The 20,856-nt window shown below is 35.7% G+C and overlaps 2 protein-coding genes and 1 pseudogene across 2 annotated transcripts; all 3 read left to right on the plus strand.

Moving 5' to 3' along the window:
• Nucleotides 1-803: 803 nt before the first annotated feature.
• Nucleotides 804-1,763, plus strand: LOC120225250 (olfactory receptor 1044). The gene has a single exon (XM_039223501.1). The coding sequence runs from the start codon at nt 804-806 to the stop codon at nt 1,761-1,763; it is 960 nt and encodes a 319-aa protein (XP_039079432.1).
• Nucleotides 1,764-3,253: 1,490 nt separating this feature from the next.
• Nucleotides 3,254-4,253, plus strand: LOC120225232 (annotated as a pseudogene).
• A 7,328-nt stretch (nt 4,254-11,581) lies between these two features.
• Nucleotides 11,582-12,521, plus strand: LOC120225230 (olfactory receptor 5AL1-like). The gene is given in 2 exon segments (XM_039223485.1): nt 11,582-11,970; nt 11,972-12,521. Coding segments are annotated over 2 exon segments (939 nt in total).
• Nucleotides 12,522-20,856: the final 8,335 nt, after the last annotated feature.

Consider the following 20,856-nt stretch of genomic DNA (forward strand, 5'->3'; position numbering starts at 1 on the left):
AAATACAGATCCCCCAGTTTTATCAGGCTTCTTTCTACTATCCTTCTTGGCTTCAATCTCAATAAAATGCTATCTTTCAATAGTCACCTCTCATTCAAAGAGCAATTGTTCATTATAAAAATGTGAAGTGGGCTGAAAACTTGAGTGCATTTTCTTTTTTTAATGATGAGATATAACAAGTTGAATGAGTTCCAATGGTAATTTTGCATTTATCCCTTAAGAAGATTACATGTGCTTTAAATTTCAGTGAACATGCCAAGAAAGTTTGAGTGCTTTGAAAAGGGACACCATTACTAGTACATTGTATTGCCATGATTGAAATTCTAGCTTCATATTTTTGTTAACACTGTGATATAATGACTTATAAGAAATATTTATTTCTCAGATATATTTGGTCTTCATTCACAGTTCCTGAAAATACTTCAAAGCCATCAAGGTGAAATGGGTGTCTTGTTATGTTAATGATGTAATGTAATTTATGGACCCCACCCTAGAGTGGGGGCTAGTCACAGGGTGGACTAAGCTGTGATTAAAGGATTGGAGCTTTTATTCTCTTCTCTGACCTCTTGGGACTTGGGGAGAGGGACTGGAGTTTGAATCAGCCAATGGCCAATGACTAAGTCAGTCATCATCATGTAATGAAGTCTTCATAAAAACCTAAGAGAATAAAAAACCCCAAAAACCTAAGAGAACTGAGTTCTGACAGCTTAGGGGGCTGGAGGCAGGAGGGAGCTAAACATTACAATTAATTTTATTAAACTGGATCTAATTCTCTTCTCTTCATTCAGAGTCACCAAAGGTATATGGCCCAGATAAACTGCACCCAAGTAACGGAGTTTATTCTCATGGGCCTCACAGATCGTCAAGAGTTGAAGATGCCCCTTTTTGTGGTTTTCTTATTTATCTACCTTTTCACAGTAATAGGTAATCTGGGTTTGATCCTAGTCATTCGAACAGACTTAAGACTCAACACACCGATGTACTTCTTTCTTAGCAACCTGGCTTTTGTTGACTTTTGTTACTCTTCTGTCATTACACCCAAAATGCTTGGGAATTTCTTGTACAAACAAAATGTTATCTCTTTCAATGCATGTGCTGCTCAGTTAGGCTGTTTACTAACATTCATGAAAACTGAGTGCTTGCTACTGGCTTCCATGGCCTATGATCGATACGTGGCCATTTGTAACCCTCTCCTCTACATGGTTGTAATGTCCCCAGGAATCTGCATTCAGCTTGTGGTTGTCCCCTACAGCTATAGCTTCCTGGTTGCACTATTTCATACCATCCTCACCTTTCACCTCTCCTACTGCCATTCTAATATCATCAATCATTTCTATTGTGATGATATGCCTCTCCTCAGGCTAACCTGCTCAGACACTCACTCCAAACAGCTATGGATCTTTGCCTGTGCTGGAATCATGTTTATTTCTTCCCTTCTGGTTGTTTTTGTCTCCTACACGTACATTATTTCTGCCATCTTGAGGATGAACTCAGCTGAGGGCAGGCGCAAGGCTTTCTCCACATGTGGCTCTCACATGCTGGCAGTCACCATATTCTATGGAACACTTATCTTTATGTACTTACAGCCAAGCTCAAACCATTCCCTGGACACAGATAAGATGGCCTCAGTCTTCTATACAGTGATCATTCCCATGTTGAACCCCTTAATCTACAGCCTTAGGAACAAGGAGGTGAAAGATGCTCTGAAGAAAGTCATTGTCAATAGAAACCAGGCTTTTGTGTTCATTAAATTAAGGAAGTAACTTGAATAAATATAAACAGGCTTATCTTCATGGTCTGGTTTTTCCACTTAAAAAACTATCAGAATACCTATTTTTAATATGTAACTTCTGTATATGTGTTAACTGTATAATGAAATTTTCAAAATATTGTCACTTAAAATGAGTTTTCAGATGTAAAAATAACTATAAGAATTTATATCCATTCTCTCATTTTTTAATGGAAAATGTATTCAGAATAATTAAGTTTTGGTCCACAGGGAATTACTGATTTTGCCAATTCTCAAATAAAAGAAAAAGCCACTAATTTGCTACATAACTAGTTATGGGCAGAATATGGATGAAAGTTCAGACTCTTCACCTCTCTGAAATTCCCAGTTCAGAATTCTCTGGCTATATTAACAAAATCCCACATGAAAAGCAAAGATGCATAGTATAAATATTTTCTCCTTAGTTGCTAATTTCTTAGGGAAAAATACAAATAAGCATCTGACTCTTGATTTTGGCTCAGGTCATGGTCTCATGGTTAGTGAGTTTCAGCCCCACAATTGGGCTCTACACTGGTGGTACAGAGCCTGCTTGGGATTCTCTCTCTCTCTGTCCCTCCCCTGCTCACACTCCATCTAAAAACAAACAAACAAGTAAACAAACAAGTAATACATAAGAAATGTCCAGACTGTTCTCACAGGTTTATTTAGTAGGTTTATGGGTTACCCACTATGCATGACATATCTGAATTAACTTGTAAGAATTTTCTTCTTTCCTAAATTTTATTCAACTAAGAAATAATGTGGAACTATGAATTTATTGAGCTCAAAGATAAACAGGAACATATAAGGCCAGCTTTGTGCTAAGTTAAATATTAAACCCTAGGCTTTAAATTTGTTTATTATTTAAAATGGAACCTTAAAAACTATATTTTCACATTTATTTGAAGTTACATTTTTATTATAGCATCATTTTCACTATATTTATAACAGAAGACTTTTCCACAATTGTAACAAATATATCTTTCCACAGATACAACATTATATATATTATAAGTAATAGTTTTACCCCTTCCTTTATTGCATTGGCTAGCACACTAAGAATAATGTTTAGTCAGAATTATGATTGTTTTAATTCTCAGTTGAGTTGAAATGTTTAGTATTTAATCTTAATATATTACTCTGAAATGTGCCCCCATCTCTTTTATCATTGAAATATTTTTTTGTTATACCTATAATCCTGGGTTTTCATTGTATAAGCGATTCCACATTTTACTTCAAGACATTCTTCTTCAACAATTCCCTAGGTCACTGAGCATGTTGGAGTTTCTGCCTGGAGCAAATCTGTTCAAGTCACAACCAGGCAGTATTGAAACCTGAGAATGACCCATAGGACCAGTGAGGATTATCTTTCCAATACGGTCACCGTAAAATAAGTATGAGTTAAGTTCTTAATGCAAGAAGTGGATGATTATCCAGCATGAACGTTGCAGAGATTAGAATATGAAATGCTTCTACACGTATTCCATGGTGGAAGGGAATAATTCGGAAGCAACTCAATTCATCCTCTTGGGACTCATACAAAGTCCAGAGCTTCAAGCCCTTCTTTTAGGGATCTTTCTAGTGATCTACTTAATTAACGTCATAGGTAATCTTGGGTTAATTATACTAATTTATATCATTTATCATAATTATATCAATTTATATATATCATAAATGATATCATTTATATCATTTCTCTTCACACGTCCATGTATTTTTTCCTCAGCAACCCAGCTCTTGGTGATTTGTGCTACACCTCCTCTGTCACCCCTAACACCCTGGTGAACTTTCTCCAAGAAGTTAAGAGAATAGCCTTACCTGCTTGTGCTACTCAGTTGTGTTGCTTTATCATATTTGTGGTTTGCGAAGTGTATATGCTCTCAGTCATGACTAATGATAGGTATGCAGCCATTTCCAACCCTTTACTCTATACCATTATTCATGAACAGAAGGGTCTGTATTTAAATGGTGGTTAGTACATATTTGTATGGCTTTTCTGTGGGACTCCTACAGACAATGCTTACATTCCACTTATCTTTCTGTAATTCCAATATAATAAATCACTTCTGTGATGATATTCCCCTGGTTGGTCTGGCCTGCCATAAAACCCATTATAAAGATATCAAAGAACTGATATTGTTCACACTAGCTTGTTTCAAAACCCTTTTCTCTCTTTTTATCATCCTCATCTCCTACATATTCATTGTATTTGCCATTCTGAGGATTAATTCGGCTGAAGGCAGACAAAAGGCATTTTCTACTTGTGCCTCCCACCTGACTTCCATCACCGTATTTTATGGTATCATCATCTTCATGTATATGCAGCCAAAAACAAGGCATTCTCTGAATACTGACAAAATAGCTTCTGTTTTCTATATTGTGGTACCCCCCCAGGCTAAATCCTTTAATATACAGCATGAGAAACCCGGAAGTCAAAAATGCTTTGAAGAGAATTATAGAAAAGGTGTTTTCTACTATAAAATAAAAGACTGGTAGTCTAACTGAAAGGCCTCAGAATTGAGATGCAAAATAAAAACAAAAACAAAAGAAACAACGTTAAAAAAACAGTTATTAAGTTTTCTACATTAGCATACTATTAGTAACATGATTTTGTATAAATATACAGTGAACAGTAATTTTCTGATTTTATTTTTTATTATTATGAAAATTATGACTGCTGAAATTATTGAAGTATATGAAAATAAAATAAATTCAATTGCAAATAGTAAGTTAAATTTTGTTCCATAGATTATTTAAAATAATTTTATTTTCCATAGAAAAGTTTTAACTTGAACACTCCAACTCATGGCATTGGTAAAAACCACATCTAGTTCAGATCACTAAAACAATTAAAGTTACTAACATTGTCTATGAAACACACACACACACACATTCCCAGTAAGATGCATCTGAAAAAACTGTTGCTTCTGATGACCTCACAGGGACAATGGTGTCAATGCTGGTAGAACATCTAACAAAAAGACTAAAAGAGCAAACTTGAATTTTTCCAAATGACACAAGTCCTTCAGAGCAGAATAGGGTCTGTGGATTAAATAGTAATTCTGTGTCAATGTTAATTTGCTAATTTTTATAATAGGGCTGTGGTCATTTAAGAATACCCCTGCTTTTAGTAAATATACACAGATAAGTATACAAGAATAAGGAGACATTATGTCTTCAACTGATTATTAAACAGCTCAGGATTAAAAAATGTGGCAAAATGTTAATGTTTGGGGAAATCTGGGTGAAGGGTGTACAGGAAATTTTTGTAAAACATAAGCATCTTTTCTGTAACTCTGAAATTATGCCAAAATAAAAATCGAAAATAAAAATAAGACCTTCAGTATTTATTATTTTATTTTAGTCTTTTAGTTGATTGATATCTTTTGGCACATTTTTCATTGTGACGTTTCAGTTTCAAATTCTTTGTAAATCTTATAAAATTCTAACTTTGTATAAATAATACAAACATTTTGATGAAAGTTCATTAATTTTAATAGTGTGAAGAGAAAACTTTGTTACATAGATTTGTAGACTTTATTCTGGCCAAGAGAAAAATTACACATTAAAGTTATACACAGCTGTCACTTTTAATCAGTCTGCAACAAGCCATTGCAAAATTTTGTCATGTACAGTACTTTGAGGAAGACAAGCAAATTTCATGTTTGTGAATTTATTTCATACTTCCTTTTTCATGAAATAAACTTCAGAAGTAATGTTGCTCAGAATATTCTTTTTTATTTTAATTTTTTAAATGTTTTACTTATTTCTAAGAGGGAGAGAGACAGTATGAGTAGGGGAAGGTCAGAGAGAGAGTGAGACGCAGAATCTGCAACAGGCTCCAGGCTCTGAGCTAGCTGTCAGCACAGAGCCTGACATGGGGCTCGAACCCACAAACTGTGAGATCATGACCTGAGCTGAAGTCGGACACTTAACTGACTGAGCCACCCAGGCGCCCTGAGAATACTATTTTAATGTTTGTTTTATTTTTGAGAGAGAGAGAAAGAGCATGAGTAAGAGAAGGGCAGAGAAAGGGGAGACTCATTGTTTGTGAGTTCGAGTCCTGTATCAGGCTCTGTGCTGACAGCTTAGGGCCTGGACATGCTTTGGATTCTGTCTCCCTCTCTCTCTGCCCTCCCTACTTGCACTCTGTCTTTATCTCTCTCTCTCTCAAAAATAAATAAACATTAAAAAAATAAAAATAAGTACAAGATAGAAACATAAGGAACACATTAAGACTTGTCTGTCTACATCTACCCCTCATTTCTACATGGGCTTGGCTTCTGGAGAATTTACCCAAGAATATGCCATTTTGTAGACAATCAGACAGAGGTTGAAACCAAAAATGTTCAAGTTTTCCAATACAGTTTAATTAGGATAATGATCAACAGGACTCCAAGAAACAGGATAAGGTCAACCTGTGGTACTAGTCGCAACCATACTTATCAGAACCCCAGGCCCAGGCAGCTAAACAGTTCAACTCCCATAAATAGTTGCAGGGGTCCAGCCTTTGCAAGCCAGGGTTGACCCGTAGGGTGAGGGTTGGAGTCGGCGAAGAAGGCATGGAGCCAGCCTCTTCAGGTGGACTGCTTAAATTTATTTTTCAGTTTAGCGTTTTTGTAGCAAATCTAAACAATCATGTGTAAACAATTTACATTTTTAGAAAGCAGTTATGGGATTTAACATTTCTAAATGTTTTTGGCAACAGTGATTTTACGGTACAAGAATTCTACTTAAACTAATAATATTTAACTAGATAGTCATAACAAAGTTCTACATATTCTTTATTATGTATGGCAGGATATTTAAAAATAAGTGGAGCATATAGCCAGAATACATGAGATCAAAGTGCCCTTTAATTGTTTAAGTTCAGCGGGCATGCAAGAACAAGATATACTTGCACCTGCAGTTATAGGTGATAAACTTTCACAACCCCTTACTAAGAAAAAACAACGTCAACATTTATCATAGAGGACGTGTGGAAATGTTTTACATGGATCAACTAGAATTTGGTCTCTACATTTACAGGTCTCATTCTTTGACCAGAACAATCCACAAATTGCCTCACAGGCTTGAGGCCAGGGGCAGCAGGCAAATATTTCTCTAACACTTTTTCAGGAAAGTCCTTCAAAACTAATAAGTCTTATTTTGTCTCTGCTTAGGGCATAATATGTATTCTATTGGCAATTAGACCCATACAAGGAAAATGAGTTCCATGTCTCTTATAGACCACATGCATATCAGACTGTCCCCAATTTTGCCAGTTACTACAATAAGCATAAGACGACATCCTATTGAGAGGATGGGCATGATATTTAGGTACATTCCATTTTGGAGGAAGAGGGGAACTTTGGGCAATTCTGGTTTCATATTAATGCCAAAATAGACTAACAGCAGAAATGATAGTAAAAACACAGACTAAACAGAGAGAAGGAATTCTTCAGGGGGTTCTTACTGCCTTGCAGTCCTTTCCCACAGGTCTTTCCCTAGGCCTTGCCGTCAGGGATAACTCGTGCAGTTTCATTCTCCGGCAAATAGTGGTATTTTGAGAGAAGCAGGTACCTTTTTCCTGATGATTCTGCAATGATGTGTCCCCTTGTCCCACAGTATTAATTCATGTACAGCAGGATATATTACTAATTGCTTGGACTCCATCTTAATCCCTTGGATAAAGTCTAAGGCAAATTTATCAGCAATCACTATTTGTTTCCACTATTTATGGCCACAAAATAAGATGTCTTTAATTTGCCGGCAGGCAGTTTTCTAAGTAGCAGACCAGTTAGGCCACTTGCCAATAGTCCAAGAATCAAATATGTAATATGTACACCAAGGTTCATCAAGAGCATTATCCAGAACTATTATCTTGAGCTCTACTTACTGAATACAGTACTCTCATCTGTTTTCTGTTCATGTTTTCTGAACAGACATGGCGGCCCTGTGGACACAACTGGTTTTCAACTAAGGCAAATTTAGTTGGAGAGGCTCATCCATTTCTGTGGAGTGACTACAACAAAGTATCAACTGACCTATGATTTGGATGCATTTGGTCTCCTAGAGACTAAAGAGGAAAGTGAACATTCTTTTAAATTAATCTTTGCAGTTGTACCGAAATGTCATAACAACAATTTGAGACATTCATCTCAGAAGAAAGGTTTCCATGTTACTAACTGGGAAATTCATTTTTGTCTAATGGTTTTCAAAGGCTGATACTAAAGACAAAGACCATGAATTGAATGTTTATTTTTAAGAAACTACAACTTTAATATGAAACCAATGTGACAAAAATTAAAGCAGAGATAGCAATTAATCAAACTGTTTTCCCAAAAGAGATAATTAAAATATTCTTCTACCCTAGATTCTTTCATTAACTAATAGCCTAGAAGGTGATCGACCATGTCAAGGGAAATAACCTTGTCCCTAAAACCTAAATTATAAAATAATTGCATGCTCTTCATATATATAATTATATTGTTTTTCAGTGTTTGTTAAAAATAAATTTGAGACCCAAAAGAAGTTTCCTGGGGGACCATGCATAGACAATACAACGTTGTCTCATAATACCCAGGTAATTTTAAATTTTACTGGCTTCACAAAGATTTCTTTAAGGTGCACCAGACTGGACCACTTAAGGGTTTGTGGTTGAACTGAATGACAGTGTACTGAATATTGAAAAATGTCAGATCATAAGAAAAATATGTTATACCTTAGTGAGAAAGCCTTTGGACTTATATATCCATAACTTTTATTCACTTAATCATTGAATAGAGAGTTATTGACCATCTTCTTTGTATTAGATTCTATAAAAGGTAGGTGATTCAGTTGGGTGCAGAATAAAAATATTAGTGCTTAAACATAACAGTTTTAAGTTTAGAATGTGTTATAGACATGTTAATAGTTGGTTACCATATAGTATGGCAAGTGCTACAAAGAACAAATCAATGGATGAAAAATGTATATATGGGGGACACTTAATCTGCCCTGAAAAGTCAGGAAAGCCTCCAAGAAAAAGCAGCACAACAAGATACTGGAAGTTTAGTGGGAGGAAAGTCAGGCAAAGGGAATGATGGCAAAAGGGGAGTGTTCTGGGAAGAGATTATAAACGTATATAAAATTGGGGCGCCTGGTTGGCTCAGTTGAGTAAGCGTCTGACTTCAGCTCAGGTCATGATCTCATGCTGGCTTGTGGGTTCTAGCCCCATGTTGGATTTTGTGTTGACAGCTCAGAACCTGGAGCCTGCTTTAGATTCTGTGTGTGTCTCTCTGCCTCTCTCTCACTCTCAAAAATAAATAGATTTTTTTTAAGTATATAAAATTATGGCTTACATTCAAATAGCAATGGTGGTTTGGAATACCTGTAACATAAACATGGTACAAAGAGAACCACAAGAGATCAGTCTGATCTGAGATGCAGAAACTAGATGTTCAAGAGTTATGTCAGCCATGTTGAAGAAGTTAGGATTTTGTCTTGAGAAGAATAGGAAGACATCGAAGAATTACACCAGGAGAACATAAAAATGAATTTCATGTCTATAAAAGTTTACATAAGCTAAAATGTGAGGAACAGAGAGACGCAGGAAATATTGGAGGCAAAATAAAAATTAAGGGTCAGTTGCAACAAAACAAAATAAAGTAAGAAGTCATCGTGGTTGGATCAAGGAAACAATATAAGTGAAAATATATGAAACGTGTGTAAAGTATGAAATAGTTATCAGGGACAAATTGAATGTTGGCATGGGGAATAGGAAAGCAAAATAAAAGGTAATTGGTCTGATTTTAGTGAATAATGGCACTTTAGTTAAAGATGTAAAATATATACTTCAGGTCTGAGCATTAGGACTGATTTGCAGAGATGCCACGTTATTTTCTGTACGTGATACTCTTGATGATCATCTAGAATATATAAGTGGGAATTTCTGGGTGGCATTTAGATGTATACAGAACATAGAAAATAAATGACGGATAGAAATACATATTTGTGCTTACACAATGTATAGGTGTCTATTGAGGATATAGGATTGGATAAAATCACTAAACAAGAAGTGTAAAGGGGAAAGAGTGGAGGCTTTGGTGAGAGCATGAAGACCATGTTGTCTAAATAGAAGCAAAGCCTCCAAGGTAGAAAATCAGAATGGACGAATAATAAACACAGAGTCTGTTTTGTTCAAGAAACCAAAGGTGTATTTAATAGGGGTCAATGTTACAAAGTTCCCAAGGAAAAACGAGCTTTATTAGATTTTGGAATAGGGAGGTTGATAGTAAACTCGGTGAGGAGATTTCTTGGTTTAATGGAAAAGGAGGGTAGGTTATATTTGGTTAAGTCATAAATATGATTGAGAAATTAGGGTACATGCTTTTGTTCTAAGGTATTTGGTTGAAAAGTGCGATAGAGGAGAGAAAAAAATAAAATAGTAACCAAGATAAAGTTTCAAAAGAATTGTTAATCAGAATTTAAGGGGAGGAAGTGCTTTTTATATGTTACTATATTTTGCCTGTCTGGACCATCATGTGCATGTGAAGTAACCAGAGACAGTGTGGTGATAAAGGAAAATCAAGTTAACTTACCCCATGCTATGCTTGAGAAAGGTAAGGGGATGATTCCGATTCTGCTAGCTTTCATGCATTCAGAGTCCGGTCTGGGTTTATGGAAGTGTTCTGTAACATTTAGCTGTTTTAAAAGCTGTTTCAGTTCTAGTCACTTTGGATACTTGAAGGAAAGGTAAGATAATGTCTTCTAATCATTGAAAACTATTTTGCAATTTGGAAAATTATTCTCTGGGGTGCATTTTGCAAAAAGACAAAGCCAGAAAAATCACAGTCTTGTTTTTCCTTAATATCAATATTATGTGTACATTGGAAGGAAGGAAGGAAGGAAGGAAGGAAGGAAGGAAGGGAGGAAGGAAGGAAGGAAGGAAGGAAGGGAGGGAGGGAGGGAGGGAGGGAGAGAGAGAGAGAGAGAGAGAGAGAGAGAAAGAAAGAAAGAAAGAAAGAAAGAAAGAAAGAAAGAAAGAAAGAAAGAAAGAAAGAAAGAAAGAAAATGGAGATAAGTAAAGAGAAGAAAAATTTTAAATTATACCAAACAGGATACATATAAATAAATAGTATTAATATTTTGTTTCTGACTTTTATATTTTCTGCATTTGACTTTGGTAATCTTTAATATTATTATGAAACGATGAAATTATAATAATTTTATGAGATGAACTTACAACTTAAGAAATCATTTTGATAAATGCTGCCAAAGCGACTTACATTCTTTTTTTTAATGTTTATTTTTGTGAGAGACAGGACGTGAGTGGGAGATGGGTAGAGAGAGAGGGAGACACAGAATCTGAAGCAGGCTCCAGGTGACGCAGGGTTTGAACTCATGAACTGAGAGACCATGACCTGAGCTGAAGTCAGACACTTAATCGACTGAGTCACCCAGGTGCCCTAAGCCACTTACATTCTTAATGTTCCTTTGTATTCTTTATATATAAAGAAAAGCACCACACAGATTTTGCCATTATATTGATTATAACATTTTAATTGAAATGTTCTCTTTCTACTTATACAGCTCCCTCTTGGATTTTTGTATCACAGAATTTTTGCCTAGACCAAATCCTTTCACACTGAAAGCATAAGTGAAATCCACACATAATTCAGAGTGCTTATCAGTATTCTTCTTTGGCTGAATTTAACATAACACCCTGATGAGCCAGGTCACTCTTCTCACTATGGAACTGATTAAACCTTAAAGGTAAAGATTATTCAGAGTCTGTGCTTGAGAAGAGTTTATTGTAGATTCATTGTTTGCTGTTTATTATTCATCTCTTTCATGGCAAAAGGCAATCAGTCAGAAGTCACTGAGTTTATCCTCTTGGGCCTCACAGACAATCCAGAGCTTCAGGCCATTCTCTTTTGTGTACTCTTACTGATTTACTTAGTAACTGCCTTGGGTAATCTTGGCTTGATTGTGCTTATCCAAATAAGTCCCCAACTTCACACACCCATGTATTTTTTCCTCTGTCATCTGGCTTTTGTTGATTTTTATGGTACCTCCACCATCACTCCAAACACCCTTGCAAACTCTTTACGTGAAGTTAAAAGTATCTCATATTATGCATGTGCCACTCAAGTATGTTGCTTTATCACATTTTCGGTTTGGGAATTATTAATGCTGTCTGTCATGGCCTATGATCGCTATGTGGCCATCTGCAACCCTTTACTATGTCATTCTCATGCCCAGGAAACTCTGCATCCAAATGGTCACTGGCTCGTATATTTATGGATTCACTGTAGGACTCATACAAGCAGTGGCTACATTCCACATGTCTTTCTGCGACTCTAATGTGGTCAACCAGTTCTACTGTGATGATGTCCCCTTGATTGCTCTGGCCTGCTCTGATACCCAAGTCAAAGAGTTGATGTTGTTGGTCATTGCTGGGTTCAATGTGTTCTGTTCTCTTATTATTCTTCTCATATCCTATGTGTTCATTGTCTTCACCATCTTAAAGATCCATTCTGCTGCAGGAAGACATAAAGCCTTTTCTACCTGTGCTTCTCACCTGTTTTCTATTACTATGTATTATGGGACCCTCAGTTTTATGTACCTGCGCCCCAAGTCAAGCCACTCACTGGATAAAGACAAATTTGCCTCAGTATTCTATGCAGTGGTGATTCCCATGTTAAACCCATTGATCTACAGCTTGAGGAATCAGGAATTAAAAAAGGCTTTCAAGAAATTTTTTGAAAAGGTATACTCTGATAATAGATAATCAGTTATGTTGTTTCTAAAGAAATGTTAGAAATTAAGAACTTTTAAAGGAAGGCTTTTACATGGTATTGTGCCAGTAAGTGTAGAAATCTTTGTCTTCTGAAGCTCAGTTCCCTGATCTGTGTTTCTTTCAAAATAGGCCTTTTCCTGTTTTTGCTTACACAGAGTAGATATTTTATAAATGTTTATTTGTTTAACTGTTGAATTTTGAAAAAACAGATAAACACCACCCATTATGTTTTCCCATGAGATGCTTCAACAACAGAGATGAAGAACAAAACACCTTAAAATCATAACTTTATCTTATTTCACTATGATATGGAAAATTTTAGGCTATCTTGACAGACATCAGCCTCGCAAATATTGAAAATACCAGATATGATTTTTTTCCATCGTTGAACTGGAGTGAAAAAATAACAAGGTGCTTGGTTAAAGGGTTTTGGTTTGAAAATGCCTGAAAAGTGACCTGTCTGTTTATTTTAAATGTCCCTATTGATATGGTTGAACATTTTTTAAAAGATCTCATTTTTCAGAGTAGTTTTAGGTTTACTACAAAACTAAAAGAAAGATACAGAAATTTCTCATAGACCCCTATTACAACACATGCAGAGCCCCCTCTCCCCACTATCAACATTCCTCACCAGAAAGGTACATTTGTCATGACGGATGAAACTAGATTGACACATCATAATCATCCAAAGTCCATAGGCTATCTTAGGGTTCACTCTTGGGTTTGTACATGTATAGGTTCGGACAGATGTACAAGGACTTATGTCCATCACTGTAATATTATCCAGAGTATTTTCATTGCCTTAAAAGTCCTCTGTGCTCTGCTAATTCAGCCTCCACCACTGTCCTCCACCACTTCCACATCTGGCATCTGCTAATCTTTTTATTGTCTCTCTGGTTTTGCCTTTTCTAGAATGTCAGAGAGTTAGAATCACATAGTATGTGGCTTTTTCAGACCGGGTTTTTTTTTCACTTGGTAAAATGCATGTAAGTGTCCTCCCTGTCTTTTCATGGTCTGATAGCTCATTTCTTTTTAGTGAAGAATAACATTATACTGTCTGAATGTACCATAGTTTATTTGTCCATTCACATACCAAGCAACAACTTAGCTGCTTCCAAGTTTTGGTGATTATGAATGAATAAAGCTGCTTTAAAAAACAGTGTGCAAGTTTTTGTGTGAATTTACATTCTCAGCTCCTTTGGTTGTGTACCAATGAACACAATTGTTGGGTCATATGGTAAGAGGCTGTTTAGTTTTGTAAACAACTGCCAAACTCTTGGCTCAAAATTTTATCATGATCATTCAAGCACTACTCCTTCTATATTTCCTTCACATCCAGCCAGCTCTTCAGCTGCACCGATCACTCTCAGGTAGAGTGACACAAACCTTATCCTACATGGTTACTGAGACTTTAATTGCCCTCTCCTTGTTAAAGTATACTTTTTTACAGTTGCCCATTTTCAATAACATTATCACTGGGCACGGAAGTTCTAAGGATGCTTCGTGAATTCCTGTGTTCCAAATATACTTCTCCTGGCCCAATTGTTCATTGACACCTTTAATTTCTTATGTTAATTAGAATTAACTACCTTGGCCAACACACTATTTCATTCCTTGCCTGCTGGTCCATTAGCATGAAGTCATCACAGATTTCAGTTTGTTAAAACACTGATTGAGACCCTAGTGGAAATATTTGCCTTCTGGAATCCCAAGCCTATAACCCAGAAGAGCCTAATATTGTGGGAAGAAGAGACACAAATTCAGAAATTGGGTCATGGGAGGTAATAAGGGCCAATCCTAGTACCACTTCTTCATTTCCAGACCCATGATTGTGTACTATTGAGGAAATTGTAACCTATATTGCCATTTGGTTGTAACCTCCAGTGTCTCATAGAGGACAGTACTCTGATGCAGCAAGTTCTTTTTCCGGGCTGATGAGTTAGATGAACTGTCAATATGCCATTCCGATTTTCTATCAAGCCAACTTATTGTTGGTGGTGAGGTACATGTTAACATGGTTCATTGGCCTTGGTCATGACAAACTTTCATTGCTGTAAAATGTACCTCTTCTGAAACAATATTGTGTGGTTTACAATTACAGTGAATTAGGTATCCTTTCAGCTATGGGAAGGTAGTATTCCTTCCTTCAACCTATTGATTTCAGTATGAAGAAATTACTGTCCCTTCCAATACTGAAGAGTCTGATATAATGGACTTATCATAGTGTTTCTGACTTGTCTCTCAAAAGGATCATGGCATATTTATTTTTGAGACAGAGACAGAGCGCAAGTGGGGGAGGAGCAGAGAGAGAGGGACACACAGAACCTGAAGCTGGCTCTAGGTTCTGAGCTGTCCACACAGAGCTCAACATGGGGCTCAAACCTCCAAACCATGAGATCATGACCTGAGCCCAAGTCAGACACTAAGCGACTGAACCACCCAGAAGCCCCAAGAATCATGGCATATTTAGGACTCAGCATAAGTGTCTGCTTCTAACAGTTTCAACATCGAGTGTTGGTAGTAGTAGAAGGCAGCCCAGGTTATCAGATACACACACAGACTTCATTCCTGACACTGGCTACTGTTTCATAGTGTCATAGCATAAGCCCTTGGACTACAAGACATAAAAGAAGGTAGCTACTATCTATGTGATAAGTCCTCCAGTCCTTCTCATTATTACAAACTTTCTTTAGTTACATTTTAGTAGTTAAAAAATTACATCAGTGTGCTTTGTGCCCACTTCTACACATTCATCACTTTCATCACTTTCCCCCAGAATGTCATGTTCTTGGAGGCTTGCTACTTTCAGTCCTTAGCCAACTGTCCAATACCATTTATCACTGTCTATGAATCACTGTGTATCCAGTCCTTCAGGCCACATGTTCTCCATATTAAGTGGAGAGTCAAATGCTCTACCCACTGGGACAATTTACTCTCACCACCACCCTTCAGGAAAACCTTGTAAGTGGGAGGAGTGTGTAATGAGGCACAAGTACACTTCTGGTTATTTTCTACATAATGTGACAGCTATCTTTGCCTTTGGGTCAAATATTACTTGGATCTTCTTCAGTTGGAACCTCTAACCTATGAAACCACAGCACAGGTTAACAGGAGCCTATGCAGCAGACAGAACGTAATCTAAAAATCTAGACCACTTGTTTGTATAATTTGTTAATGTCCTTTCAACCAAGTTTAACCAGATTATAAGTGCATCACTTCCATATAACTTGGATTGCTATTATGTCTTCCCCAAATTATGAATTGGTGAATCCTATAACACACAATTTGGTAGCTGATGCTAAATTTTCACTTGGTCTCTTTTCCTCCAGCACATAGTTTCTCCTAGGGTATAGTAAGACATGGAAAACTATTTTATTTCTTCAAAAGAAAGTCTGGCTTTGCTCCAAGGTCTCTGCGATGATTTGGATTTGAGTTCACAAAGACCCAAACATCATTCTTTTCCAGTACGATATCTCCAGAATCATTGCATTACTTGCAGATTCTACTCTTTCTCTGGAACTGAAACAAATCAGGTAATCTGCTGAAATATCCAATAAATGGCTCAGAGCTATAACATCAAGCATGGTAGATGCCACCTAGTAACTCCAAAGAGACGGTACTGTACACATTTCTGAGTAGCATAAATTTGTGGCACTGCAATGTGTCCTTTAATTTGGAGGGGATGAGTATGCAAAGAGTACTACTTATTGTCCAGGGTAAAGAAAACATACAGAGGAAACTACTATACCCTGAATCTTTGTGGGGTTTTTCTCCCCAACTTTTGATTCCTCTATGTTACTAATGCATAAGGAATCTTCCCACTCACAGTTTACCAGGTACAATTAGCAAGATTCTATCCCTATGGTAAACTTACATAATGCTTTGTGAAATATCAAGATGATTAAAGCCACCATAGGCAATTATTTTTATCCTTATTGGGGTATAATTAACAAATAAAAATCATATATATTTAGGATATATGACTTTATGCTTTAAAGTCTATGTATACATTGTGAAAGAATCGCCACAATTAGACTAAGGAATATATCTATCACCTTGCACGGTTATCATTTTCTTATCCTTTCTTCCTTGCTTTCTTTCTTATCATAAGAGTACTTAGGATTCATCTTCTCAGCAAATTACTAAGTACATAGTAATAGCACAGTTAACTATAGTCATATTGCTGTACTCCAGAACTTATTCATCTTGCATAACTAAAACTTTGTATCCATTGACCAACACTTTCCCCATTTCTTTCTCCCCACTTTCAGCCTCGGGCAACCATTCTACTTACTGCTGCTAAAAGTTTGACTATTGTAGCTTGCACATACTTCTTTTTCTGTGTCTAGCTTCTTTCACTTAGCATAACATCCTCCAGGTACATGGACAAATTTTGAAAGTATAGAATTCACAAATACTTGAAGAAGTCTGCCCTAAAGGAATTTTTTTTTTTCTTTTTTGGCAGATAAACTAAGGGTAAGGACATTCTTCATTGATCCGTATTATTATGTGTATTATTCTCAAGTTAAGTAAGTATATTAAGCTTGTGTGTATGCATTATCCCCATTTTATAAATAACTGAATTTTAAAGATAATAAGTGACTTGCTCAAGAATACACAGCTTGTATGTGGAAAAGTTAGGATTTGGGGCCAAATGCTTTTATATTCAAAATTTATATACTTTTTGATACTTTCAGACATTGACAAATGTTTCAGTGTGTTATAATTTTTGTTATTATTTAAATGAATTGAGACAAACCAAGGAAGATCATAATTGTGGTAGATTACTACTAAATAGTTCACACAAATTCTTTGTCTATATTCACAAACTTGTATAGTTACCTCTCTTATGGAGTCTGGCCCTGTGACTTCCATTACATATAATAAAATGCTCAAAAGTGAAATTATCATAGTAATTTCTAAGACTTGACTTTTTTTCAACATGAGAATGCTAAATGTTAGAACCCAATTACCATATTGTTGCAAGCCCAAGCTAGACACTTGGAAACATCACTTGCATAAAAAGAAGGCATTCTAGCTGACAGCTTCATCACGTGTCAGTCATGTGATCAAGATCATCTTGGGTCATACATTGTCTTATGCCCAACTGCTACCTCATAGAGAAGGATTGTCTAGTTATTCCACAGAATCATGAGGGATAATAAATCATTGTTGCTTTAGGCCAGTATGGTTTGGGGTATTCTACTTTATATTACAATAGACAGTTGAAACAATAGTAATCACAAAATGAATTGCAACTTTTGAAGATTAGATTAGGTCTAAGAATAAATCCTAAAAATAGACTTTATGATTTTGACAGAAAGAAAACATTTAAAATATCTTTCCTAAACAACTGATGAACATATTCTCAGAGGCCCATAGTTGCATACGTGTTGATAGATGTCTTTCAAGTCTCTGAGGAAAATCAGACTCATATAATTATTACAGATTAGTTTTTAAAATGCAAAAACAAGGTGAAATAAAAAATGCAAAAATTAAAAGTGCAAAAAAATATGGTGGCTTCTGTACAATTTATGTCTTAGATTTTTTGTTAAAAAAACTCAGAAAAACAGTATTTCTAAGATAAAATATCCACATTTGGTGAAAATCCATTGCTTTTTGTTTTATTCTTTTGTAAAAGCAAACAATTATTGAGGTGCCTGAGTGGCCAAGTAAAGTTGAGTGTCCAACTCTTGATTTCGGCTCAGCTCAGGATCCCAAGGTTGTGGGATTGGGCCCCATACTGGGTCCTGAGATTCTCTTTCTTCTTATGCCCCTCTTCTGTGCTCACACACACTCTCTATCTGAAAATAAATTACAAATAAATGAACAAAGTGTTTTTAAAAAAGCAATTGTCTTCAATTTTTCTATCTTTTTATCTTTCTGTTTCTCACTCTCTACATACATGTATGTGTGGAATGGGCAGGAACATAGTATGCTGGAGAGTTTGAAGACAGGAAGTGTTAATTTCTCTGTGGTTTCCATGACTTAAATGTTTTCCAAAAGAAGTCAGTCAGGAGACAAAATGAAGTTTATTTTAAATCATATGCCTCTTTGACCAGAACTTTCAAACAATTTTCCGAGATTAAGTTCAATGTAACTCCTGGTCAATAAGAATTTCATGGTTTAATTATTATTTGCCTATAGGTCAACAGAAAATGGACTTTCAGATGTAGAATTGGACCTTTGGTGCAATCTAAGTCAACATGTGGTAGACTTACAAAGTCCTATACCAAGCTAATTAACGTGGATCCAATGTATATTATTAATACAAAATTTAATAAAATCCATACTAATGGAAAAAAATAAAATATAGTTAAATATTTTGTGAGTTGTTTTCCTATGTATTAAAATAATCTTTGTGTTAGTTTATAATTGTTTACTATATTTAGGTTCAGCATAGTAATCTGAAATTTCAAATGATTGTTCCTTGACTATTAAGCAAATAGGATCCCAAAAGATTAGCTGTAACATAATTGTTCATGCTTGAACAATTACCTTTTTCTCCCAGAAATTGCTTGAAATGATGTAATACAAATAAAATGTTCTAGAGAGAAAAACAATAATACAAAATATACTCCCTATATTTTAAGAATACTATGTATTCCCAAAATTTAACTCAAGATATGTTGGACTCTTAGTGGTGATGCTGTGAATTACTCAAAGGCAGAATGTAGTGGGAGGAAAAAATCAAGAAAATTGAGGTAATAAAAATGGGCTTGAAGTAACACAAACTTTGTATTTATTTTTGTCCATCATTCTACTATTATATTGGGACAATCTACTAATTACTTAGTCCTACGATGTATTAGAGAAAAAATAGGAAAATATAAAACTACTTTTGTTTGCCAGGAATTTGAAATTTAAAGTAGGTTACAAACAAACTAACAGGTGAGTGAATTATTGGATGGGACACTTGGGAGGTAATGAAACACTACTAGAAAGAAGGAAAATTTTACCTGAGATCTGAAGGATAAATAGAAAGTTAGTAGCCAAATAGAGGAGGAAAAATAAAGGAAAGAGTGTTCTGGGCCAACAACGTACAAAATCCATGATCATATCTGAGAAATGAATAGCTAAAATGGCTGCAGCATGGAGATTACATGTCAGAAATCACACTCAAGGCAGTACTGTATGCACAGAAAGAGTGTGGGACTGGTGGACAAAACAAATGTTAGAGAACAACAATCCTGGAAGTTTTGATAGAGCCCTGAATAAATAAGAGAACATAGAAGGTGTTAGAACTAGACAGATTAAAAAAAAAATAAGTCAAATAATTAGTAGTGTTCAAAAATAAAATGCTTATTGGCAGAAGTTAGAGAGATATATGAACAATGTTTCATTAGTTTCTTACATGAATAACTGGTTGGTATACAGTACGATTCACTGAGTTAGAAGATACATATGTATGAACCGGATAAGATGGGTCTTGGATTGCTGAATTTTCTTTGGAACATGTTAAATTCAAGTGTGTTGGTAATACCTAAATGAAGTTCTCTGGGAACCCATTAAATATATGTACCTGGAGTTCGGAAGAAAAATCTGGCCTAGAAATTTCAATTTTTGCATCAGTAGCATATGATGACAACTTTCCTTAAAGCATTAGATGAGAACTCACAAGAGAAATGTGCAAAAAATGGTATGAATTGACTTAGGGAAGAGCTGTGAAGTAATAGTTTATTTTTAAAGCATAAACAGTTAAAGCAAAGCCACTAAGGAAAAAAGTGGACAGAAAGATAGGAAAACCCAAAGATTGCGGTGACTTGGAAACAAAACAAAATAAAACAGAAAAAAAAAACAATGGTTCTCATGATGAAATCTGATGCCGATGGTGCCTAATGCTACAGAGATGTTATAAAAAGAAGTCCTCACTGTCTTTGGGAATAAGAAGAGCGTTAGTGAACTTGGAATGAGTAATTGTATTGTAATTATGCTGAGAATAGATTTCAGAATACAGTAGACTGAGATATCAATGTGAAGGATGAAGTAGTGACTTTTCCAGGATGTTTGGCACTGAAAGGATTAAGAGAAGAACAGAAGTTAATGGAAGATAAAGGAAAATAAGTCGCAAGTCACTGGTGAACATTTTGGTATATATTTTATGTCTAGATTGGTACGAAAGTTTGAATGAATTGTCGAGGAAGAAGATATGGAAGATAAAAAAAGTTTAGGAACCAAAATATAAGTTTAGATATTAGAAAGAGAATAATGGCCCCCCGCCCTCTAAAAGGTATAAAGGCTAGACGTGGAAGCAGGTAGTTTTGCACAACTGGTGAATGTTGAAAAACGGTGCATTTTATGGACTGTGATGTTGGAACTGTTAGGA

The sequence above is a fragment of the Hyaena hyaena genome, unplaced genomic scaffold (genome assembly GCF_003009895.1).
Source record: "Hyaena hyaena isolate Hyena2069 unplaced genomic scaffold, ASM300989v1 scaffold_1365, whole genome shotgun sequence".
NCBI lineage: Eukaryota > Metazoa > Chordata > Mammalia > Carnivora > Hyaenidae > Hyaena > Hyaena hyaena.